The following is a 25,809-nucleotide window of genomic DNA, read 5'->3' on the forward strand; positions in this document are numbered from 1 at the left end:
TGTGGCCTCTGTGTCTCAGTCCCAGGGAAGGAGGTGTGGCCTCTGTGTGTCAGTCTCGGCGAAGGAGGTGTGGCGTCTGTGTGTCACGCCCAGTGAAGGAGGTGTAGCTTCTGTGTGTCAATCCCAGTAAAGCGGGCGTGGCCTCTGTGGATCAATCCTAGTGAAGGAGGTGTGGCCTCTGTGTGTCAATCCCAGTAAAGGAGGTGTGGCCTCTGTGTCAATCCTTGTGAAGGAGGTGTAGACCACACCCATTTGGAGAGAAATGTTTCATCATAAGATAAGAACTTTGTATTGATTGCATGAACGTTTCATTTTAAAAGGACCAAACCCAAGGCAAGATAAATAATGAACATTGAACATGAACAGCGTTACTTTCTTATGTGATGAGTCTGTGTGTGTTTATCAGGAAAATACACCACCATGATCATTAGGTCCGGTTTAATTCCCACAGATTTCCTAAGACACAGACCGAGACATCTGCAGTGACTGTGCTGCTTTAGCGATAATGTCAGAGCCAAAAAACCAGACGTATTTCTCCCCAAATTGCTCTATTTTCACAAATGGACTCTTATTGATTTTAAGAATGCCTCTCTTCAAAACAGATGATCTGTTACTGCCATTTACCTCTGCCAGTCACCACTTAAGCATAATTACCCAGCAGTCAATACTGCAGCTCAACTCACTGCCTCAGTTAACCTCTGAGTCACCGGCTGCAAGCTTCCCCGTTGTCCAGCCTCTATGCAGATTGACAGGCTTTGGGCAGGTAATTAAATAATTGTCTCGTTAAATGATGAAACTGTTTGTTGTGTTTCCTTCCGTGTGTTTATATACATGGAGCCGAGAACATGTCTCGAAGTCACACGCAGTCCACCTAGCTTTAACTGTAGATTAAGCATTTATTTTATTCAGTTCATTGTGTTAGTCAAGGCTCTGAGCTTTTGCGGTAGCTCTCACATGGCTATAAATAAAGTGACTCACCTGTAGTTGAAAGGTAGTGAAAATATAATGTGATGTTCATCCTGTAAACATCTGAAGTAGGCCACAACCACAAGTAATGATGCAACGTGATGAGTGATTTAACATGACATCAGTTACTTCTCCCAGCATCTCCTTTCTGCCTCGCTGCTCGCTGAATTTATCACCGTTGTAAACACCTTTATTAATTCTCCTCTGTTTTTTCCTCTCAAAGTCTTCGAGATATCCACTTTATCTTTTCATAACATTTTCCTCTCGTTGGTTTGATCTGTGCACCACAGTATTTACTACACCGGTACTGAACTGATTGACGTTATAATGTTCTCTTAAAAGCCCTTCAGCCTGATTGTTCAGAGTAACCAGCTTTTATGTTGTGTGTTTGATAAATTGAGCTCTGACAAATTTGCTGATCATGTCTTGTGATTACTTTTTTTCGAGACGGATAAAAACTCAATTATGCTAACCACTAGAGTACGTGCTCTGAATGCTTTGCCCTTAACGTGGCCAGCTCTTTAAGGAAATCCATTCCCAGTTATGAATTGGCCTTGCCATACTCTCCCCTGCAGATAATGCATTTTGTAATGATCGGCTCAAATTTACGTAACACAACAAACAGCTTATGAAATATGGAAGAACTCGTCTGATCTAATTCCCATGCCTGCTGCCACACTTAGTGTGTATTAAATGTATAAGACAGCAGATGTTTAAAAGTGTGAAATCTGCAGCCAGGCCCAGTGGAGATGCACATCAGAGCACTATACTGGAATTTTAAACAAGAACAAAATTAAAATGTATTTTTCAACAAAAAAAAAATTATGAAATATTTTTCTAGGAGTGTAACATTTCACCAATTCATATCAGTCCCAATGAAGTAGGTGTGGCCTCTCTGTGTCAGCCATAGAAAAGAAGGTGTGGCCTTTGCCTCAGTCCTTGTGAAGGAGGTGTGGCCTCTGCGTCAATCCCAGTGAAGGAGGTATGGCCTCTGTGTGTCAAGCTCAGTAAAGGAGGTGTGGCCTTTGACTGTCTGTCCTTGTGAAGGAGGTGTGGCCTATGTTTGTCAATCTCTGTGAAGAAGGTCTGGCCTCTCTGTGTCAGCCACAGAGAAGAAGGTGTGGCCTCTGATTCAGTCCCATGGAAGGAGGTGTGGCTTCTGTGTGTCAATCTCTGTGAAGGAGGTGTGGCCTTTGTGTGTCAATCCCAGTGAAGCAGGTGTGGTCTCTGACTATCAGTCCTTGTGAAGGAGGTGTGGCCTCTGTGTGTCAATCTCAGTGAAGAAGGTGTGGCCTTTTTGTTTTCTTCATGTATCTACCAAAAATTGTTAGAAAGTAATAAATAACCATGAGTATGCTTAGTTAGGAAGTTTATTAGATTTTATTAATGTGTGTGTGTATGTGTGTATGTGTGTGTGTGTGTGTGTATGTGTGTGTGTGTGTGTGTGTGTGTACACACTCCCTTCTGGCACTGTACTGACATTTTCATTTGCTTCCTGCACCCTTGGCCCATCACAGTATGCTTAAGAAGGGTAATTAATGACTTCCAGTGTCTCTGCTCAACATTAATTAACGACTTTCCCCTATTAGGCTCTGTAGACCTGACACACAAGCACTTTCCATTTAAGTATTTTAATCAAAACTGCTTTCTCTCTGAGTTTTACTTGCTAGATAATTATTAAATAGCGCCACAAGATTTAGTGTTTAATATTTAAAATGTATTCTTCATCCTGCTCTATCCTGACCAGTCCACAGAATAACACGGGCAAACAGCCGATTATTGGCTCAGAAGATTTAACAGCAGAGCTTAGTTGTCTGTATTTAGATTGTTTTCTAATCTGACTTAATCCCAATCAGACATAACAAATGTTTAAGTGTGTCTTGGATTGAGAGAAACTCATTTAATGGGCAGGAACCTTTCTTCTAGGGTTTGGGCAGCAATGCAGCATTTCATAATCATGATTCAGAGTAATAAGTGTTGGTAATTATCTGATGAGATCACGCAGGAGTGCTAGTCCAGTGTAAACATTTAGCTGCTCAGTGTAGGAATATTCCATTACTGGGACTGAGAGCACTGGTTCAGAGACATGCCGAATAAATTACAATTAACATTTAACAATTAAAAATTTGGAGATATTCAGTCAGAAATCTGTGAAAGCTGGTAAATCAGACCGGGGATCAGAAATCAGAAGAGGAGGAAAGTAATAGCCCCATGTATTGTACCTGAATCACACTGCACTAATGAGGGGAGGACTTCATGTTCTCTCTGCTTTGAACCCACCTTCACTATTAATCTGATCATTTCAGCCGTTGCTCTTTGGGTGTTTTCTAGCCTAATGACTTCTAGCTCCGTATGTGGTGCACTCCTTTACTACAGAAACTGAATTTGGATTCTCAGTGAAAGTTTCAGCATGTGTCCACCCTCTTATTTAAACCAGCACAACACTTTTCTGCGTTGTTCTCAGGACTCCATGCAGCACTGACTAATTTGTCCGCTAATGGCTTGAAATTGAAATTGATGTTAAAATCTAGTTTAGTTCTGGTTTAATGGGTGGAAAACTGAATTATAGCAAATAAATATCACTGCAATTCGAATTATTGGTCTTAAATGAATCAACTCATCTATGTAGTTTATTAGGATTTACTGACCATAAAAAATCATTATGTGATTTTTTAATTTATTTACCCACAATATTTTTACAATTCGTTTATTTTCACATATAATTTTTATCCGAATTACATTTCCATTCACAAAAAAAAAATAGAAAAGTAGCTATTAACAGACTAAATAAGAAAGACAGGCAAGACATTATATTTAGTCTCATAAATAAATATAGATTATAGATATAGATGAAGATAAATGTATAGATGTGGGCGCATGAATGTCCAGTTGCTCATGAATGTCCAGTTGCTGATTCGATTCAACTCTTTATAGTGAATCTTTCTGTTCACCATCCAGAAATATTATATGACCTTATGTTTTAATCTCTAAAGAAGTGTGATAGTCCATAGTCAACAATATTTATACTGAGAATCAATGAAACAGAGAGGTAGTTTATTATGTACTAGTGCAAAGGAATAATTCAGATCTACTAAAGAGGAAATCTTTAAAAAAAAAACAATTAAGTCTTGATGCTGATTTTCCACTTAAAGGCGTGCACACGATGCTACAGAAAATAATCGATTCATACAATGAAAAAAAGGCGCCTCTGTTAATGCTTCTCGAATCGACTTACCCAGAAGAGTCATATAAGGAACCGATTCATACCGATGGCGGCTTAATAAATTAAAGTAATAAATTGAAGCTCATACCATTGTTGCTGGCTGTACACTTCAATATATATATATATATATATATATATATATATATATATATATATATATATATATATATATATATATATATATGACACTTCAAGCAATATATATATATATATATATATATATATATATATATATATATATATATATATATATATATATATATATATATATATATATATATGACACTTCAAGCGAGATATATTATATCATATATACGCTTGAAGTGTACAGCCAGCAACAATGGTATGAGCTTCAATTTATTACAATCGAAAACAAAAACATAAGGACCTCTGCTTCATGCTGCGCGAATCGACTCACCCAAAAGAGTCATACAAAGAACCGACTCCTACCGATGGCTACTTATATATTATCTGTACACTTTAAGCGAAGCGCATGTGTTTTAATTTCCAAAAAATTAGACTGACTTCGTCATTATTTACACTTAGTATCAAATATCTATCTATCTATCTATCTATCTATCTATCTATCTATCTATCTATCTATCTATCTATCTCAGATATTCTACAGAAGCAACCTTTAGGTCAATTATATATAAACACGTGCACAAGAAAGGGGTCAATTTATTTACAATCAAAATCATAAGCACCTCTGCTTCCTGCTGCGCGAATCGACTCACTCAAAAGAACCGACTCATACCGATGGCGACTTCTTGTTATCTGTACACTCTAAGCGAAGCGCTTGTGTTTTAATTTCCAAAAAAATAGACTTACTCCGTCAATATTTACACTTAGTATCAAATATATCAGATATTCTATATAAATATATAAACACGTGCGCAAGAAAAGGATCAATTTATTACAATAAAAAAGCGCGAATCGACTCACTCGAACGAGTCGAACCAAATGAACCGACTCATAATGATCGCGACTCCCAAGTCTCGTTAACGGGAGGACACCAAACGAGTACGGCGAGTCTCGGCTAGAATGTCAACACTTTTTCCAGGTTTGAAGTCAAAGTGTTTTCAGAGCGAAGTGAAGCTCGAGCGAGGAGGGAGTGCGTCTGTGGGAAACTCATCACCGGAGGGAGAGCAAGCGGGGTGAGTTGTTTGTAAATGCACTGCGAGCTCCTGGACTTTGGAGGAGCGTGGAGCTGATGGTCAGCTGAACCGACATGGAGGTTGTGTGGTTTTAACAGCCGAGAGCCAGAAACTCGGTGCGACTTGAGGATCTGGTGCAGTTACAGGAATGCGGATTTAGTCGTTTAGACAGCTTTAAATAAAATTATATCAACTATACACCTTCTGTACTTTTTACTCTCTCTCTCTCTCTTTATTTAACACTGATGTTTATTTCCTAGCTACCTAACTATACTACCCACTTAAACGTTAAAATGTACGCGTGTATGTCAAAGTTTAATGATTTTACACAAAAACTGCGTAGTCTGAAACGTGACCTCTTTCTTCTGTGGAATTGTTACAGGAAAAAAGTGTTGCAGAAGGCAGTGGGTTGCCAGATTTCACTCGGCTTGGACAATATAAAATGATAAGTTTTTAGTTTGCCCGTTTACGCTGTTTATGTAGAGGTAAATAAATCCAAATAAAATAATTAGGCGTAAAGACAAATGTTTACAGATGCAATATATGTTTACAAATGTTTACAGGTTTGGCATTGGAACAAGATAAATATTTGATATAAACAGTTAATACTCTGGTCATTTGCACATCCAAGTTTCATGAATCTCTAAGAGCACATCTGTATAGATTTTTTGGCATTGAAACTCATTTCTGCACCAGTGATGTACAAATAATTCACTTCAAGCTTTAAACATACATCACATGCACCATCTCAGTCCTTATGTACTAAAGATACTAAAGTACTAAAAGACAAGAAGGGCAGTCTGGCATCTTTGGCTCGGAGAGAGATGAGTGTATTTATTTATTGATTGATTGATTGAGATTTTGAGGTTTTAACAAGGGCCCGGAGAGACAGCGATGTGATTTCGATATCCTGATATGTCAGAAAATGCACTGCTAGAATATTCTGGATTTAAAAAACAATAATAATAATTACAAATTGACAAGATAGAACTGATGTGGTACAATTTTCAATTTAATCTTTAAAATAATGAATATTAATTTTTTTTTTTTTTTTTAGAATTTTTAAGCTTTTATTTATGAATCCTGTATTTTATGGACATTTATGTTTTTGAAGCCATTAAAGTAACAAAAATAAAAAAAAATAAAAAAGCAACACCACTGTATTTCTGGCATTTTGTGAACAGAAAAATCTTTTAAAAAATATACAGATTTAATATTTTTTGCCTTGGTTTAAAGGCAATTGCACACTACCTTATCTCATGTAAATCTCATGACTTTATTATTTTTTAACCACCTTATATTTTTGCATTAGATTTAGTTTTCATATATATATATATATATATATATATATATATTGAGATATTTATATCTTGCTCCTATGCTATGTGTGTGTTTGATCGTATCGATAGCCAATAATCTGCTCTGTTAATCAGCCCCAGGAATATTTTCAGCATGATGGGAGTGCGACTAGAGATGAATTCTATTCAAACTGGCAACTCGCGTAGGCGTTTGCTCTGCCTACAAAACTATTAACCATGCCAAAGTGCGTGTAAGAGGCTCGAGACTGTCAATCTGATCCTTGTTTTAGGACAATGCACAAACATGGTTATTTTTTAAAATCACTCAGAAAATGTCACATGATGTGATGTAAATGCGTCCGAACCTTAAACTCCACGCTGAACAATGCAGTGCTGTAATGCATGTGTAAATAGTTGAAAATGATGGATTTGTGTCAGACTGGCAACTCCCTGATGTGTAATAACTGACATCTAAGCATGATCCTCAGCAAATATTTAGCACAAGGTGTAATTGTGGGATTAGTTAGACCTGCACGGGGTTTTGTCAGATTTAGCTCAGACCATGTGGGTGGTGTGTGTGTTTGTGTGTGTGTTTGTGTGTGTGTGTTGCCACATGCATGGCGTGTTCTTGTTCTCTGGAAGATTTCATCTCACAAAATTCCCACCATAAATGAACAGATTTCCTGTATCTCCTCAGATTTCAGTTTTCTTTCAGGTGCCTTGATTTAAAATAGTATATTTAAGCGTGTGCATTGAATATGAACCAGGACAAAAAAAAGAAAGAAACAGTCTTTTCTTTCAACTTAGCTCATATATATTTAGCACTCGTACTAAAATATCCGTATTTCAGCTATCCAAAGTGCTTCTTTTAAAAAAAAAAATATAACCACATATCAATTATAATCTCAGCGGATGTTTATTTTAATCCACGAACCCTATAAGAACAGATTTAACACAATCTTGCAATTCAAATATTGGGCTCAGGTTACCATCGGAGCCTTTTTTCTGCTCAGAGATGGCATTTTCTATTAAACATAACATATCATAGAAAACATTCATTCGTGCACTTCTTGTTTTTGACGTGTTTAATGAAGTTTGGATTAAAGCCAACCCAGAGAGCAAGCTTTAAAATAGGCTAAGAGGCAAATACAGCTATGTTTAAGGAAGAAGTTATCACAGACCTCCGGGCTATGCTTCCTGGACCCTACCTCGAGATCCAGTGTTGCGCGATTGTGTCCACTGGATGTCCAGGATTTTCAGAGACTGTAGCGCATGTCAGGTGTCCAGATATTTCAGAACCTTACATTGCTAAGTAATATGAATGTAAATCAATAATAATATATACGTAGCAGGCAATAAAACACGTATAACTCGCATATGATCAATGACATTTATGCTTCTTTCAGTCACTTAGGCATTTAAAAAACTCATGAAAAAAACAACATAGAAAGCCTGCAGCTTGTGGTGTTACTGGGAAACTCTCGCAAATTTCTCCGCTCCTGAAGGTTTCCCAGAGGAGGAAAATTATTATCATAAAATTAGTATCATTACTGTTATTGTTAGCAATACTGCTGCTGTTACCATTACACTGCACTGACACTGGAGACTCCTTCCATAAACATCTCTTAGCGTATCATCAAGACAAGGGGAATGAGGTCAAATGGTAGAGTGCTCGCATGCAAGAGGTAGCGGGATCGATGCCCGCATTCTCCAGTGAAGCTTTGGGGCGGTGGTAGATCAAGTGGTTAAGGATAGCTTAAGCCTAGCTGCTACTGCTGGGCCCTTGAGCAAGGCCCTCAAACCTCTTCCTGCCCCAGAGGTGCTGTATCATGGCTGACCCAGTGCTATACCCCCAAGGATGGTATATGCGAAGAATGTCACTGTGCAGTAATGTATATGTGACAAATAAAGGCTACTTAGCTCGGATTGTGTAGAACTTACGCCATACAAGGGCCATGTAGTGCACAAGCTGTTACCATAGAAACGTCAGACACTCTCCGAGCTGCTTTTTTCTGACCAGTCAGATTCATGAACTCAACAACGCTGTGGTATAAGGCCGTTTCAGTCACATTCTCAAACCTAATATTGCTTAAAAGTTAGATTAAAACTAACCACTGTTTATCTTTACGCCAAACAAGAAGCTCTCTAAGGGAAATCTGTCCTAAACATAGAGTTTTGAATATGATGAAACGCATGCAAGTCAGACGCTCCGAGCTTCATGGAAATGTGAACAGGTTTACTCGTCGGTGCTGTTTGTAGTTAAATTGCGTGGACGTGAAATTTAGGGTGCCAACAGTTTTGCTGCCACATTTTGAAAGATTTATGTGCAGCAGAACTGTAGCTTGTTGAAATCACTATGTGTTTCAGAGTGTGTGTTTGTGTGTGTGTATTTATGGTGTATGACAAATTAGCTCTGTCCCGCTTCAGCTTCCCCAATCCGACGTGTTCTTCCCTGTGTGTGTGTTTGAAGCTCAGTTTCCAGGCCCGGTATCTCTCCTCTTCATGTCTCTGTAACAGTATTTATTGTAGAAACACATTAGAGTGGCATCTCGAATGATTTAGTGCGCATGACAGTGCACTTTTTCCCACACCTCTACAATTTCAGGGCTATATGATTAGGTATGTGTGTTATGTCACACTGATGAACCAGTTGCTCTGGGTGTTTCTGTTTACTGCCGTGAAGGCAAGGGAGTGGATCCTAGAGATGACATACGACCAAAACACTTCTACATCTGGAGCTGCCGCGTTGCTTGGAAGAAACCCAGTGTGTTGCGTACTGCTCATTTTGGATTTCTTGCATTCGCAGGGCTTTCCGAGACGCGAGGAGGAAGAAGCGTGTCACCAGAGCGTCGTCCGAGTGCATCCAGACCTCTAAGAGTAAGCAAACTGCTTCCATTCCGACACGCCTGTGAGATTTACACCAGCTGCGGTCTGTAGAATTTCTCAAGTCATGTCAGAAGTAGATGTTCCTGTAATCTGTTGAAGCTTGTGGCGTGATGTTCAGTTTGCTGCATGTACGTGCAGCGCAAAACCATGTCCTTTTCTGTACAATCGTCTGTAATTAATCATCATTTTCTTCTGCAGACTGAAGTACACGGATTTTCAGACGAACATGTACTAGCATCATATCTTTAGATTCGTATGGTCGGGGTTGTTCTAGTATTTAATTCTGAACCTAAATGTTTAAAAATGCACGTTCGGAGAAAGTTTAAACCTACATTTATTCCTTTTTTAGTTAGCTTTACGTTGACATCATTAATATATATGCTTTAATTTCAGCTACACACTTATAATCGAGTGCAGACGCTGCAAAGGTAATGCCTACGATATGACTGAGAGGACAGAGTATTTCTCTTCGTAACATCAAGCAATTTTAGCATTAGATTTAATGTGAACTGTAAAGAGAAGACACTAAGACAGTAAAGATGTCATGTTAGAGAGCTGTAAAATGTAAAACTCTCGTCTTGTTCAGTTGTACCACATTTCAGGTTTTACACAGAAATTTGGAACAAAATATCTTTAAAAATAGAAGTATATTTTATTTCTATTTCTACTTTAGAAACGCAGAAATGCATGGGTAGGGGGGTGCTAACTTTTGCACATCACTGTAGTAATGAAAAAATACTTGTTTACATATATAATGATTATTTTACAGTGACAGGGTGTTCCTTAATCCACAATCATGGGGTTGTCATTTTAAGACATCATTAATTATCTGAGAAAGAAAAACAAATCCAAATACCCCTAAAAACCGAAATAATTCTAATTATCTCAGAGGTATTTGTGTACTGAGAAAATATCTGGATGTATAGAGCAGATTCTGTCAATAAAAGCTAGAACTTTTGCTGCTTTGCACTAGATTCCTATTTCTGAATCTATATTTTTGTCCTCATCAGATCTGCACTTCAAACCCGGGGCACTTCTAAAAAGCAAAGGGGAGTGGGTCAGCACTGAGGAGAATAGTGACGAGGGTCGTGGTCAGCTCCGCTTCACGTCATCCTTCTCACTGCGATTCCCGTCTACAAAGAGAAGCGATCCCAGGACAAATGTCCGCGTTGCTACGAAGCTGAAAAGCAATGATCGGTGCGTCTGAGCGACTTTCTCTTTCAACCTTTTAACCTTTTTACACACTACATCACGAGAGCTACACTCCATATCCACGCAGTGCTGATAATGATTAACTCAGGTGCTAACGCCACACCCAGATTCAGCTCTTAACTGCATGTGGACCTCTCCCTCTTAGTAAATGCCATAAAACAATCAAATACCATTCATGCTTTCTTCCTATTGATGCGCCCATTATGTCACGAGGATTATCATTACGTGTCAATCACGGGAACCCAGGTCCGAGTCGGAGGTGCTATTTAGGGTGCTTGTTTTATATGCACACCGAATCTGATCTTATATAGAAGCACGGAATGCCACAATGGGTGTGTAAGTGTGTGTGTGTATTCCCGAGTGTAAAGGAGCACTGTTCTGCTCACATGGAGTCATTAACCAGGGCACGGTGAGGTAAGAGGGTGTGGCAGCATTTCATGGACATGTTAAAACTCACCATTAAAATGTGAAATATGAGAAAAGCAGGCATGTTTACTTAGCTGAATCAGAGTCACTCGGCCTCGCGGTCGCAAAGACCAAGCGGTGGGCATGCCAACCGAGGACCACGGCAACAATGAAATGTTGCGTGCGAGTGTAAACTTGTGTATGTGTGTGTTAGCGATTGGTAGCTCAGACAAGCTTTTAATCCCTCACCCCTCCCTGCTTGTCGGTTGTGTACAGACTGTTTATTTCTATAATACTTAGTCGGCGTGAGAAAAAGAGGAATGTGGCTCATCTCGTTTGGCCCGGTTGAGTTCTGGCCCGAGTGGAGCAGCTATGCAGCAGTGCTATGTTTTATAGCCTGTGTTTTTTTCCCCCAGGCAAAAAAATGGGCACAAGTTCAAGGAAATTTCAGAACTAGAGCAAATGTTCTAAGTGTCTTTGTGTTCTACAATGTTTTACTGTCAACCACTGAATTATATAAACCATCAAGATAGCAAGATAATAAGATGTGCAATAAGAACGCTGATTTCATAGTTATTAGTACTGATCATTATTATTGAGATGTGACATGTCTAACAAAGTTAGAGACACTTGTCCTAATATTGTGGAAGAGGAAGACTTTATATTTTTATTATTTTTAAAATATGCCACTAATTAGGGAATTTCATGCCTTCACATGCTCAGAAACATTAAAAAGCCACATTATTTTATTTTTGTAAATATTATTTGAGCGTGATGTTAGAGCAAAGGTAAGCAGTTTCGTAAAGATAATAGTGTGGAAAATTTTAGAAAAGAAGTTTTGACTTTTCTCTTGAAGGATGCCAATAATTTTGGAGGTGACTGCATATTCCAAATTGGCAAGCATTATAATAAATAATAAGTTGTTGTGTTCTATACAGGCACACGGAATCCGACTCAAGAACAAAGGTAGCCGATGTACACCGTCCAAAGGTAGGTATTTACACATTTTAAAATCCTGTAATGCATTTAATGCATAAGCTCTTTGGCATCTTTGTAATAGTTACAATTCCAGCAGAACGTTGTTATGCTTAAGGCGACTTTTTAAAAAGAATAGACTGCACATTTTTCAGTGTAATTATTTTCTGTTGTGTTTTTTTCCATGAAAAGGATTTCCTGGTCGACACGCTAAGAGAGTCAACTGGTAAAGCAACTAAAGATGAGGATGTGTCTGATTCGGTCTATTCGTGGGAAAGCCATGAGCACGACATATCCAGTCGTAGATCCTCGGATGGAATACAGCGTAGCTTAGCCCTCTGTGATCAGCCTGCAGAGAACTGCACACAGGGACAATCTACAAGTGAGAGTGTGACAAAGCTACGAGTCAATGGGCAAGAAAGCGTAGAGGGGCAATCAGGAGTTAATGACCCTCTAGGAAAGAATGCGGAAGGAAAGCTTTCTCACAGTAATCTAATCCCTTTTAGAGAGGATACTGGTTCAAAGGCTGACTCTGACTGCCAAGACTGTGCATGTTCTCCTACAGCAATAAACCAGACCTTATCTCTGCCCTCAGTCCCTGATTCTCATTGTGTTAATAATCTGAAATCAGATCTTATCACTTCCACGGCAGCGATGTTTACGTCTACCTTAGTTTCCGTCCTCGCTCCTCACTGGAGCGGGCGCATTAGGAGACATAAGAGAGTCTTTAGCGATGCTGGACCAGATATTGCACAAAATACAAACCTGCCTGCTTTGAGTCAGAATGAACAACAACGATTTCCCTCCCAGCAGATACAGGCACAAGGTGAACCACTCAGTGACTTCAGTAATAGGTTCAGGGGATCAGCAGGAACCAGAAGGGGCTCTGTTGAATGGCAGAATGAAAGCTTCTCGCGTCTCTCAGAAGCGAATAAACCGTTTTTGAAATCCAGTGCTTTGAGAATGAACAGACATGCAACAAACCAAACAACAGAACTTGGCAACCCTAGGCATATGTTATTAAACTCCGGTAAGTTGTCTAGGTCCTCCCTGGACCTGACCGGAGATCGAGGAGAGTACTTTACTTCACTCAGGTCTAGACCAACAACCAGCACATTGCTTTTGTCTTCAAGGAGGTCAAACTCAAGAAAACCCAGTGCTGAGTCCTTTCAAATGGAGAAACAGTCACCTGCCTCCGTCGGCTCTCTAGATTTACACAGAAACAGCATAATGAGGATTTCCCAAACGTCACCCAGTCTGGTTTCCCCAAATGATCTAGCCAAAGAGACACTTGTGACGAGAAGATTTCTTGCATCACCAGACACACACAAAGCCGACCCATCCTCGCCCAGATGGGGAGAGTCTGACTCATCAAGAAAGCAGCGCTATGTAATCACAGGGGATTTTGACATGATTAACAGAAATCCTCCTGCTACAAATAATACAACCAGGGAAAGGCTCTTTTCTAACTATTCAACAAGATTCAAACAATCAGAGACTCTCAGATCTGCTCAGGACCATGGACCAGTTGACCGGAGCATGTATGACAATAAAAATATGCAGAATTCAAAATGTAATATCCCAGAAAGATCTGCTTGGATTTCTCCAAAGGAAAATGCAAATAGTAGATTTGTTTTCCCAGAGGTTTCCTCAAACCCGAGTTCTGATAGCATACTTAAGAGACAGATCAGCCAGACTTCAATGACGAGCATGAATCTTGGGCCGAGCTTTTCTGTGCAGTCTAACAGTATCAACAATATGATCAACTCGACCAACACCAGCACTTTAAATGGCAGAACTAGCCCAGGAGCAACTCAGTCAATGGTCAAGAGTTCCTCTGTCAGTTTATCTCCTGCATCCCAGGCTCATACTGACCAAAACAACATTCAGAACTCAAGCGTTTCCACTAAGCCTCCATCGAGCCCAGTGAACTCTATAAGAATGAGAACATTTACAGAGAGTCTTAGCTTCTCACCTCGGAAAGAATCTTCTGTAGAAGGAACAAGCCCATCTCCTTTATGGTCAAACTATCTTAACACTAAGGGGCGGTTAGAGGAGATGAATCAAAGCCCTTTAGGTCAGTCAAGCCCTTTATCCCCATCTGAGTTTAAGCCCAGAAGAGTTTGTACTCCAAGTATCTACAAATACCTAAGGCAAACAAGTCCACCACAGGCATCTCCAGCACTGAGCTCTCCAAGTCCTCGAACCTCATCTCTAAAGCAAAAACAGGAAGAGGATAAAAATTCAAAGAATGTACGCTTCACTTTTGACTTAAATTCCCTGGAATCACATGATCCACTTGTGAAAGCTGACTCCAGTTTCACCAGTGCACCAAAATCTCTGCCTCCTGACACTGGCAGAAGATCAGTACCTCGTATTAGTAAATCCCCTTACGCCACCCTCATCTATACAAGAGCAGCAGCTAACAATCAAACATCTCCCCCTGTGACACACCAGCACAGTAGATCCTATTCTTACGATAGTTCACCAGTGGATGCTTTGTCCCCCAGAGTTGAGAAAAGGTCTTATACGTCTGTCGTCAGAGACCGATTGAGTCAGAGGACCTCACCAGTGAGAGAGCCAATGCGTTCTACCAATATCCAGCTTACAGAGAAGACGCACTCCATCTGTCAATATGGCATCTCAGAAAGCTCAACAGATGCAAAGTCCCCAGACTGTCAAACTACCACCTTAAGCCCAGACATTACACACCCAAAACAGACCGACTCCGTCATTAAAAATATCCCTTGTGACGGACTTAATGGCATATTTGTGTCTCAGGTTGACAGAGTTAACACTTATGCAACTGACAGATGGAATTCCAAAGAGCTTTCTTTGCCGCTAGGCCCGTCCCCTCTTAGTGACATTGTACAAAAAGGAGAAGTAACAGAAACCTTAAAACCAAATGGGACATTCCAGGCAAGTCAGAGTCCTGCCTCAAAATGGAGCTTCTTCTCATTAAAAAGTAAAAAAGATAATGTTCCGTCATCGTCTCTTTCTGCAGAGAAAGAAGGTTTGGCTGAGAAGAAGGGAGAAATGAAAGGACTTAAATCCACCAATAAAGTGGACCAGGTGTTGAACCGTTTGAGAGTAACGTTTGGCAGGATTTCAGAAGACAGTGACACAAGTAGGAGAAAGACTAAAAAGGAGGAGGCTTCAAATGTTAAGGCTTATGAAAGCATTAAGAAGGAAAAAGAAAGTGCTGACCTGACAGTTAAGAGACAGATTAAACCTGAAGAGCTGTTAGAAAACAAGGCTTCTGAAAGTACTAGGAACCTAGACCAAATGGATGATCTGAGAGTTAGGACTAAACCTAAAGAGGTTTCAGACATCAGGGGTCAAGAAAGAATTCAGAAGCCAGACCAAATTTATGATCTGGTACTCAGGACACAGACTAAACCTGAACAGGTTTCAGACATCAAGGGTACAGAAATAGGTCAGACGCTAGACCTAATTTATGATCTGGTACCCAGGACACAGACTAAACCTGAAGAGGTTTCAGACATTAAGGGTCCAGAGGGAAGTCAGAAGCTAGACAAAGTGAATGATCTGACAGTTAGGACACGGACTAAACCTGAAGATGTTTCAGACATCAAGGGTCCACAAAGAAGTCAGAAGATAGACCAAATGGATCTGACAGTTAGAAGAAAGACTAAAAATGAGATGCTGCTAGGCGATATGCCTTATGGATCCAATAGAAACGTAGAGCAGAGGCTTTCTCTGAGTCAAAAATTAAAATCCCCCAACTCCCCAAATGCCCCAGTGATAGAATCTTGCGGCTTTACTGGCTCTGACTTGGGTTTCAAACCTGGAAAACAAGTCAACTCGCCAAATATGGACGAGCACAAAAGACTAATGGAGGACAGCAGAAGGCGACTGCTGGGTAGACCCCTCAGTCCTAACAGGCCTAAACCTGAATATATCAACTGCTATGCCACACTGCCTCTAAGCAAAAGATCCAGACTCAGCCAGTCTCCGACACTCCATTCTCCATTTGAATGTCCTTCAGAAGAAGAACAGAATGATAACGTGTTTTACAGCAGTGTCCTGAGAGAAAAGATAAATAGCACGCCTCTCAGTGAGCATGAGAATGCTGCTCAGCCAGACAAAACTGGGGGGCAGAACTCGACCGGATTGGTGTCATCTTCTCCCTTTGCTGATCTCAAGTACGGTCTGCAGCGCGGACGATCTGTCTCGGTTTGCAGCGTTGTTTCGGGGCGTCCGTCAGGTCCTGGGCGCATCTCGACAGGATCGAGGCAAGGCAGCGCCAGCGACTTGAGCAGCCTGGACAGCTTCGTGTCCAAGAGCCGACATTCAAGTATCAACAGTCCAGCTGGTTCACCTGAGAACGATGCCTTAGCTTCCGTTGGACATACTTCTTACAAGGGGTGGTTATCATCAGAGGGCCGTCTCAGGAGCCCGGATAACGTGGACAGCGTCTCATTCTCATGGGATATGGAAACCGATCCGACCCCACCCCATTCTCCGCCGCAAACTCGCCGTATATCCCAAATCTCCAGCTCGTCATCGGCTAGCAACAGGAACTCTCCAGATAGCTTGTCTCCTCGTGGATTTTTGCCTTCCAAGAACTACAAGTCCACGTTGTCTGCTTTTGAGGAGTCCGGCTCCGAGACCACTACCGATGACGAATATTATCTGAATAGTGACGAAGATGATGAGAAAGAAACGGAACTTTAGCGGATAATGCCGTCTGTTGTGAATGAAGTCGTGCGTGTGCGGGTTTTCGAATGTTTTAGTATTTGTGCACTTTGATCTTCCTCAGGAACAAAACACAATAACTGTGGAATAACATGGCTTTTCATGGTCGCTTAGAAATCATAACAAAATCTCCGTCATGATCGAACTAGTGAATGTAATAGCATGAAAATCAAAACAAAATCAATGAGCAGAAGCTCTTACACCTGATCCTGTTTGAGCTTGCCCTTGGCTTGGCTAATTGCTTCGATCCCAGTGTTGTGTTTCAACCCATTTTCATGTTCGAGATTATTATTGATCGTCGATAATGACCATTGATGCACTGTAGGATCACTCTGTGTTTCGTAAGATTTGTATATGAAGCAATTTTTTATTATTATTATTTGTTTTACACAATTTTACACACCCTTTTTATTGCGTCATTCTTTCAAACTGCATCCATTTAAATGAAATCATTTTAGCCACAGCAGAGCAAGATTTATTTTTTTATTTTTTTTGGAACCACAGAACAAATATTATTTAGAACTTGCTTAATTAGCATAAATTAACTATAACAGAAATTCTTAAGACTTTACTTGACATTTTTAACAGCAGTATTTTTTTTCGCAGAGATTTTGCTAACCGAGCAAGACATGAAGTGCTAGATTGGTTTTTAATTTCAACACACAAATTATTTAATGACAAACGACCTATAGAAAATATATATGTTTTCATATCATTCAGTGTGATAATTGATAGTGTATCAATCACGTCTACTGAAAGGTTTTTATTTTTTTTTTTACGCTGGTAATAATAGAGCTTGAACGGAGGTTGGGAATAAATGCTAGAAAATCATTTTGGAGTAAACAGAATTTATAAACAGAGTTTATTTCATGCAAACTGTGTGTGTCAAGTAGAAATGTTTGACTTACACAACACGCTGCCTGCGATAGGAAAACCTGAACACGGCATTTCAACAAAACGCGTTCTCCCTGTGGGTGTTTTTATAAATCGTGGCCTTGATGTAATCAAAAGAAAATAATAATAATAATTGATTTTGTTCAGAATGCAGAGACATGATTTATTCGGTGAAACCCAGCGATCCGTAAGCGATGAATAAAACACCCGGGGTGTGTTTTTAAAGGTGTGGTGTATAAAAATCATAAAAGTAAATAAGTAATATAAAACAAAACTATTCTAATCTCAGGTTTATAGACGAATAAGATTCGAGATTTCAGCAGCACTGTGTGTGACATAACAATGTTCTTAGGTAACTATATGTACACTGATCAACCATAACATTATGACCACCTGCCTAATATTGTGTTGGTCCTCCTTTTGCTGCTAAAACAGCCTTGACCTATCGAGGCATGGACTCCACTAGATCCCTGAAGGTGTGCTGTGGCACCAAGATGTTAGCAGCAGATCCTTTAAGTGCTGTACATTGCGAGGTGGTGTCTCTATGGATACTTACAGGTCTTAAAGGATACTTACAGGACCTTTGGGATACTTTTGATAGATAGTGACCTCTGCAGACCGGGAACACCCCACAAAAGTTGCAGTTTGGGAGATGCTGTGATCCAGTCGTCTAGCCTCCAGTCGTTTCAAATCCTTACGCTTGTCCATTTTTCCTGCTTCTAACACATTAAATTTGAGGACAAAATATTCGCTTGCTGCCTAATATATCCCACCCACTAACAGGTGCCATGATGAGATCATCGGTGTTATTTACTTCAGTGCTTATAATGTTATGCCTGATCGGTGTATATGATAAAATTGTTAATTTAAGAAGTATTCTGGTTAAGTATTAATAATTCACAACAAATGATTGTTCCGTTGCTAAGCAACGTTACTGTATAATGTGTAACGTTTTACTGGGGCATGAATACAACCGTGCTCAGCCAATCAGATTTAAGAACCAAAACTAGACCCTTAGAACTAGTACTAAATGTTTATTCGGCTAAATAATGAAGAGGCAATAAATAATTTCATTACGTTACACTAATACGTCTCATATGAAGCTGAGCATAAACAAAGGCTTGTTTTGTATTAGGAATTCAGGGACATATTAACGTCACGATTAAACGTCATCGCGATCTGGACAATGTTTGTTTTAAAGTGAAGGCCTCGCTGTAGAGTTCCAGCTACACACCCGCCACATTAGACAGCCTTGTGCTGAGCCTGTGGGAAAGGAGTAGAGGGCAGGTCTATACAGTAACTCAGTTATCATGAATGTCACTAATGAAGCCAGCCCTGAGATCAAAAACAGGCTGTGTGTGTGTGTGTGTGTGTGTGTGTGTGTGTTTGTTTGCATGTGCATTCAGAAGCTATCTTTATCACCACCAGTCAGCTATTGTTGTTGTGTTTCTTTGGTGACGTCCGTTTGTTCATCTCCAGCGCACGTGGGTGAAAAACAGGGTTTGGCCGAACTATTAGTGAAATAGTTGCGATTCTACGTGAGACATTGTGTATTGCTTATTTGCATGGAGAAGGGTGTGGACCGGACCGAACGGCTTGACGTATAAATTGCTAATCTTGGTGTCTGATTATCACATAAAGGTAGTGAGATTATTATTTTTTTTAATCGTTAAAGTGAGGTGTTTTTGGAGAGTGCCCTTTCTCTGGATGCGTGCTGCTGTGCTGTGCAATACATAGCCATGCCTTCTATTTGTACTAATTTAACATTTTAATATAGTATATTCTTGATAACATTTTTAATTCCTTCCAATTTGTTTACACGTCTCAGAACTTAATATATCCTTAAATGAAATGTTTTCTATTTTTTCAGACTTTTTAAGATGAAGTGTAGATTGTACTTTTATATTGTTGTGCTTGTTTTTTGTTTTTTTGTTTTTGGAATTATGATGTAATAAAATTTGAAACATGCTTGTATGACGCTTCCATTCCCTCTGGTTTTAATTGGTATTTTAATGTTCTAGCCACGTTCATGCAAGCATGAAGAAGGAGAGTATGAAATGTTCATATCTACTTAGCAGGTATGTAGAAGCTATGACGAATGATTTAACCTTTCTCGAGTCGGCACCTCGATGATCAGATTAAGTCTGCAAGCTTGTTTTTTATTCAACGTGACGTTGCTATTCAAGTGCATATATTTTCACAGGCTTTTATACCACAGTTATAAGAAATTCTTGATTGGAATTAACTTTCTAATGCATTATCATTTTGATTGTAACAACATTCTTGGGGGTTTGTACAGCTGTATACATGCATTAAAAAATTGGCATGTAAAAGCATAACAGATTGCTGCATAAATGCATTACAAAATGCAGTATAAATCCATAAACCAATTGCCATATAAATGCATAAAAATTGCTGTATGAATGCATTAAATAATTGCCATATAAATGCATCGAAAAATGCTGTATAAAGGCATTAAATATTGCTGTAGAAATGCATAAAATGTGGCCGTAGAAATGCAGACAAATGTTGTATAAATGCATAAAACAATTGCTGTATATATGCATTAAAAAATTGCCAGATAAATGCATTAATAAATGGTGTATAAATGCATAACAATTTGCCATATAAATGCATTTAACAAATTGGCATATAAATGCATACAAATGTTAACATGAATGCATAAAGATTGCTGTATAAATACATTTTAAAGAAATTGCCATGTAAAAGCATGAAAAATTGCTGTATAAATGCATAAAAATTGCAATATACATGCATAAAAGATTGTTGTATAAATGCATTAAAAAATGCGGTATAAATATATCAAAAAAGTGTTGTATAAATGCCTAAAATTTGCTGTATAACTGCATAAAAAATTCATATAAATGCATCAAAAATTGCTGTGTTAAATTCATAAAAAATATACGTGCATTAAAAAATTGTCATATTGATGCTTGAAAATATTGCTGTTGTATAAAAGCAATAAAAATAGGTCCCTCTGGAATTTCATCCCTCTGGGAAGTCTTATGCATTACACACGTGTCTTTACTGGTAGGAGTTTAAAAGAAGAATCGTGTGCTGGTAATTTTCACAAAAATCTGAACAAGTTGCATCACAAATTTTGAAAATCAATTTTTGGAATTTTTGTCTTCAACACTTACAAATAAATTAAAAAAAAAAAAAAAATTTAAAAAATGACTAGCTCTGTCATGTTTTATTGCCTATTTTAACTATTTAAATGTGAGTTTAAAGGCAGAGGTAACTGAAAGGTTGTTAGACAGATATGGATAGTAATATATATATATATATATATAAATAATTAATTAACTAATGAAGGAATATGATGAGTGAATATTTTATCCTCTCTTAGATCAACTGTTTTATGAAGAATATATATATATATTTGCCAGATTAAAAACTAATCTCAGCTAATCCTGGTTTATCTCAGAGAGAGAGAGAGAGAGAGAGAGTAAGAGAGAGAGAGACGCCATTACATTCATTTCATAATCATATATCTATAAAGAAAATACAGAAAATGATAATCTTCTGTGATAAACAGTGAGTCAATTCCTTTGTTTACTCCACAGGGCCTTCACGCCCTCTCCACCTGTTCAGGTTGAAGAACAGGAAGATAAAGTGCAGGACACTTTGAGTGACCGGGCAGCCAAAGTCATCCAAAGAGCATGGAGGAAACATGCTGTTAGTGTCTTATTACACACACCTGCATTGTACTTCCTGTGTACTGTATGCTTGCAGTGTCAACAAACCAGGGTGTGTGCGTGTGTGCGTGTGTGTGTGTGTGTGTGTGTGTGTGTCCGTCCTTCTTAGAACATTGTTGTTTTCAAATACTTCAAGAATCTGGTGAACTTCAGGAATCAAGGTGATCCACGTCTCCTGCTCAAATATATAAACCCCAGAGAGGTCATTGAACTGGACACATTTCACAGTTTGTCTAATCTACTGTATATTTCTATATAAAAGTCTAATCTATATTTGATGTCACATATCTCTTAAAATTTGTGTCTGTCTTGTTTCTGAATCTGAGAAATGTTCTATTACATTTCATTGCATTACATTTATTCAGTAGGGGCTTGTCAGGGTCGTGGGGGGACCTGGAATACACCCCTGATGGGACACCAGTCTAGGCCAGAGCTGCAGATACACACTCACATTCATACACTAATGGGTAGTAGCTGAATGATGTTCAGAAAGCTGAAAAAAAATTTTTTTCCTTGACACAGTCATGCAAAAGATGCAAAGCAAAAATCTAAGGGTGCATATTGGGGCGTCAAAACTTTTGCACATAATAGATAGAGAGCATATAATAAAATGGAGCCTCTCTATATATTCCCAGTTCAGGGATGCAAAGTGATGTATTGTATATTTGTCATATGCCATACTACACAGGTGAATTGTTCTATAAATGCTTGTGGTTCGAGGATCACATTTCAGGATCACGTTTCAGTCTTCTTTCTTTTTTCTCGTGAAAGGAAGCAAGCAGAAAAACCTGCTGATCAAAAGTATCATCTTCTGAACGGCTTGGTTTATCTTCTACTTGCTGTTCTGATTTATTGTGATGTTTTGTTGTAGGCTGATATTTTGGATGCTGCTGCAGGAGTCTACCTTCGCTTCCGACTCGGTGGAGTGAGTGTCCAGATATTTCTGATAAAGCCACATTCCTCAGGATTAACTTTTAATGACTTACCCTTTCATTCCAGACCAGTTTTCCTCCAAACATCTACTATAAAATCTTCACACACCGGCCGATCGTGGACCTGTGTGCCAACAGCCCCAAAGACTACACTCACCCCGGGCAGAAGAGAGCCGTCGCACAGCAGGTCCATAACGGAGTCCCGCTGGTTCAGGATGACCGCTCGGGCTGGTACCGGCGGGTGGAGAACAACGGCTGGAGGCTGCTCTCTGGCAAGGTGGATCAGAACTCTGATAGCATGCTGCTAGTTACATAATATATGTCAGGGTCATAAAATTAGGAATGTCCCTGAAGGGCTGTTAATTGAAATGGATTTCTTTAACGCACAGGATCTCAATCCTGGTCCTGGTCCTGAGCCTGGGCCTGGTTCGCCTATTGTGCAAATTTTAGTCTTTTTCCTGCTCCCAAAACACCTGTTGCAACAAATCAGCTAATTACATGCTTACTTCATGTTGTGCGTGTTAATTCAGGAAAAATACATGAAGATGAAGTTCCCCACATTCAGGGTTGACCTGTACTTTAATATATTAATATTCTGTATATAAACAACATCATCTTAACTATGCAAAACCTTTTTTTCCCTAGGAGTGCAATATTACATTAAATTAGTGAGTTATGGAAATGTGGAAGCATTAAAGGAGCAGTATGTAATTTTTTTAAAGATTTTTTTTTTTAGAAAATAGAAAACCATGTCATTTAATCTTTTTTCTGCCCCGGAAATCAGCTTAAAGGAGCAGTATGTAATTTTTTTTAAAGATCTTTTTACAAAATAGAAAACCATGTCATTTAATTTTTTTCTGGCCCGGAAATCAGATCACCTCACTTAAGAGTGCAATATCGAATTAAATTAGTGAGTTATAGAAATGTGGAAGCATTAAAGGAGCAGTATGTAACAGTTTTTTTTTCTTTTTTAGATTTTTTTTAGAAAATAGTAAACCGTTTAATTTCATTTTTTTCTGGCCCAGAATCAGCTCACCTTACCTAGGAGTGAAATATTGCATTTTATTAGTGAGCTATGGATATGTGGAAGCATTAAAGGAGCAGTATGTAATTTTTTTAAAGATTTTTTTTTTTAGAAAATAGAAAACCATGTCATTTAATCTTTTTTCTGCCCCGGAAATCAGCTTAAAGGAGCAGTATGTAATTTTTTTTTAAAGATCTTTTTACAAAATAGAAAACCATGTCATTTAATTTTTTTCTGGCCCGGAAATCAGATCACCTCACTTAAGAGTGCAATATCGAATTAAATTAGTGAGTTATAGAAATGTGGAAGCATTAAAGGAGCAGTATGTAACAGTTTTTTTTTCTTTTTTAGATTTTTTTTAGAAAATAGTAAACCGTTTAATTTCATTTTTTTCTGGCCCAGAATCAGCTCACCTTACCTAGGAGTGAAATATTGCATTTTATTAGTGAGCTATGGATATGTGGAAGCATTAAAGGAGCAGTATGCAATTTTTTTTTTAGGCATGCAAATTTTTACCTTTTTCACTGTTTTAATTTTATTTCACTTCACAGGCACCAAAGGGTTCTTTTTTCTTTTTTTTTTAGAAATTATGTTGTGTTTGTGTGTGTTGTGAATAATTCTGGGTCTCTACATGGTGTCTATTGAAAGATTTGCCTTCATGGAGACCCCATTACTCAAGACACGAGCTGCAAAAGGACAGAATTCCACCACTGCAAACTAGTCCGCCGGCAAGACGCCGAGAGAAAGAGGAAGATTCGGAAAATTGAGTGGATGAAAAAAATGTGAGAGCACCACGACATGAGATGGCTGCAGCTCGCTGTGTGCCTACTGATTTGTTTATCTTAGCCTGAAGCTTTATTATGAAATCATCTGAGCATTCGTGATGGTGTTGATACACGTTCCCTGGTGCGCAGGTATGATGAAGGGGCTGTGCATGCTCACACTGATCACGGAGACACCGGCATGCTGTTGGTCGAGCAGCTCGAACCCGGCACCGTCGTAGACCGGGAGGTAGACGAGCTGTTCGAGTGGACCCAGGCCCTCAACTTTGATGAGTAATTCACCTCAGCTTCATAATCTGGCTAAGGGGGATAGTGTAAAAGTGCTTACAGAACATGTAATATATTTGAGGATACAGATTTAACTGTATTAAAATAAACATGGCATTGTGTTTTGTAATAAAATGAGGTGCTTCTTCTACCCAGAAACACCGGGGTGTGCAAACTTTTGCACCCAACTGTATAATCCTCTTTCATTTCAGCATAAATACATAAGTTATTATTTTTCCTCAGGTATATAAATGAATGGAAGCTTGTGGGTACGAGTAAATCTTCAATGCTTCGGGAAGGTAGTGACACGCAGATTTCTTTCGATGTCTCTCAGCAGCCTCTGCTGGTTGATTCCTGACATATCCGTCTCTGGTTGTAGATAATCTCTCATCACACGTCTCTCAGGAGTTCTCCGAGCTCAGAGAGGACACCCTCCTGGCTCATGTCTTCAGTCTGAATCAATCAGAATACACAGGAGGTGTCGTCTGAGAGCTTCACTCTGTGAGCCACAAGAGAGCACATTGTTTTTTGCTGCAGATTTTTACACATAATTTATATGCATTTATTTATGTTGATGTATTTATTTTGTATTTTGGTGGTAGTTCAAGTGGTTAAGGCTCTGGATTGTTGATCAGAAGGTTCAGGGTTCAAGCCCCAGCACCACCAAGCTGCCCCCAGTGGGCCCTTAAGCAAGGTCCACAACCCTCCTCCTGCTCCGGCTGACCCTGCACTCTGACCCCAACCCTTCAAGGATAGGATATGCAAAGAAAGAATTGTGCAGTAATGTATATGTGACAAATAAAGGCGTAAAATATATTCTTTTTACAGTCCAGTACACTGTATAAGCTACAGGATGTTAATGTGTTCAGCAGTGTTAATGTGCACAAACACAAGACAGCCATATAGTGATCACTATTGTTTACTGACAGCCAGTCACTGCTCACTATTGTTCACTACAACCAATCACTGAGCACCATGGTCCACTGACAGCCAATCACTGCTCACTATTGTTTACTTCAACCAATCAATGACCACTATTGATAACTGACAACCAATCACTGATCACTATTGTTCACTGACAGCCAATCACTGCTCACTATTGTTTACTACAACCAATTACTGATCACTATTGATCACTACAACCAATCACTGATCACTATTGAACACTAGAACCAATCACTGATCACTATTGAACACTACAACCAATTACTGATCACTATTGATCACTACAACCAATCACTGATCACTATTGAACACTAGAACCAATCACTGATCACTATTGAACACTACAACCAATCACTGATCACTATTGAACACTACAACCAATCACTGATCACTATTGAACACTAC

At 39.1% G+C, this 25,809-nt stretch overlaps 2 protein-coding genes across 2 annotated transcripts; both read left to right on the forward strand.

Moving 5' to 3' along the window:
* The first annotated feature begins 5,178 nt into the window (after positions 1–5,178).
* Positions 5,179–20,747, forward strand: zmp:0000000991 (serine/arginine repetitive matrix protein 2). The gene is made up of 5 exons (XM_058376441.1): positions 5,179–5,346; positions 9,451–9,521; positions 10,541–10,727; positions 12,086–12,137; positions 12,315–20,747. The coding sequence occupies exons 1-5, from the start codon at positions 5,234–5,236 to the stop codon at positions 16,818–16,820; spliced, it is 4,929 nt and encodes a 1,642-aa protein (XP_058232424.1). The 5' UTR covers positions 5,179–5,233; the 3' UTR covers positions 16,821–20,747.
* On the forward strand, positions 19,773–25,669 carry lg23h11orf65 (linkage group 23 C11orf65 homolog). Its single transcript, XM_058375802.1, has 9 exons — positions 19,773–19,813; positions 21,323–21,434; positions 21,564–21,656; positions 22,326–22,379; positions 22,454–22,663; positions 24,059–24,192; positions 24,325–24,465; positions 24,703–24,758; positions 24,839–25,669. The coding sequence occupies exons 1-9, from the start codon at positions 19,773–19,775 to the stop codon at positions 24,946–24,948; spliced, it is 951 nt and encodes a 316-aa protein (XP_058231785.1). The 3' UTR covers positions 24,949–25,669.
* The last annotated feature ends 140 nt before the right edge of the window (positions 25,670–25,809 follow it).

Source organism: Hemibagrus wyckioides, linkage group LG23 (genome assembly GCF_019097595.1).
Source record: "Hemibagrus wyckioides isolate EC202008001 linkage group LG23, SWU_Hwy_1.0, whole genome shotgun sequence".
NCBI lineage: Eukaryota > Metazoa > Chordata > Actinopteri > Siluriformes > Bagridae > Hemibagrus > Hemibagrus wyckioides.

Coding starts and splice junctions, on each gene's coding strand:
- zmp:0000000991 (XM_058376441.1), top strand. CDS start 5,234: ATGTCAACACTTTTTCCAGGTTTGAAGTCAAAGTGTTTTCAGAGCGAA. Junction 5,347..9,450: donor CCGGAGGGAGAGCAAGCGGG/GTGAGTTGTTTG, acceptor TTGCATTCGCAG/GGCTTTCCGAGACGCGAGGA. Junction 12,138..12,314: donor CCGATGTACACCGTCCAAAG/GTAGGTATTTAC, acceptor TTCCATGAAAAG/GATTTCCTGGTCGACACGCT.
- lg23h11orf65 (XM_058375802.1), top strand. CDS start 19,773: ATGAAGAAGGAGAGTATGAAATGTTCATATCTACTTAGCAG. Junction 19,814..21,322: donor TGTTCATATCTACTTAGCAG/GTATGTAGAAGC, acceptor TTTACTCCACAG/GGCCTTCACGCCCTCTCCAC. Junction 21,435..21,563: donor GAGCATGGAGGAAACATGCT/GTTAGTGTCTTA, acceptor CGTCCTTCTTAG/AACATTGTTGTTTTCAAATA.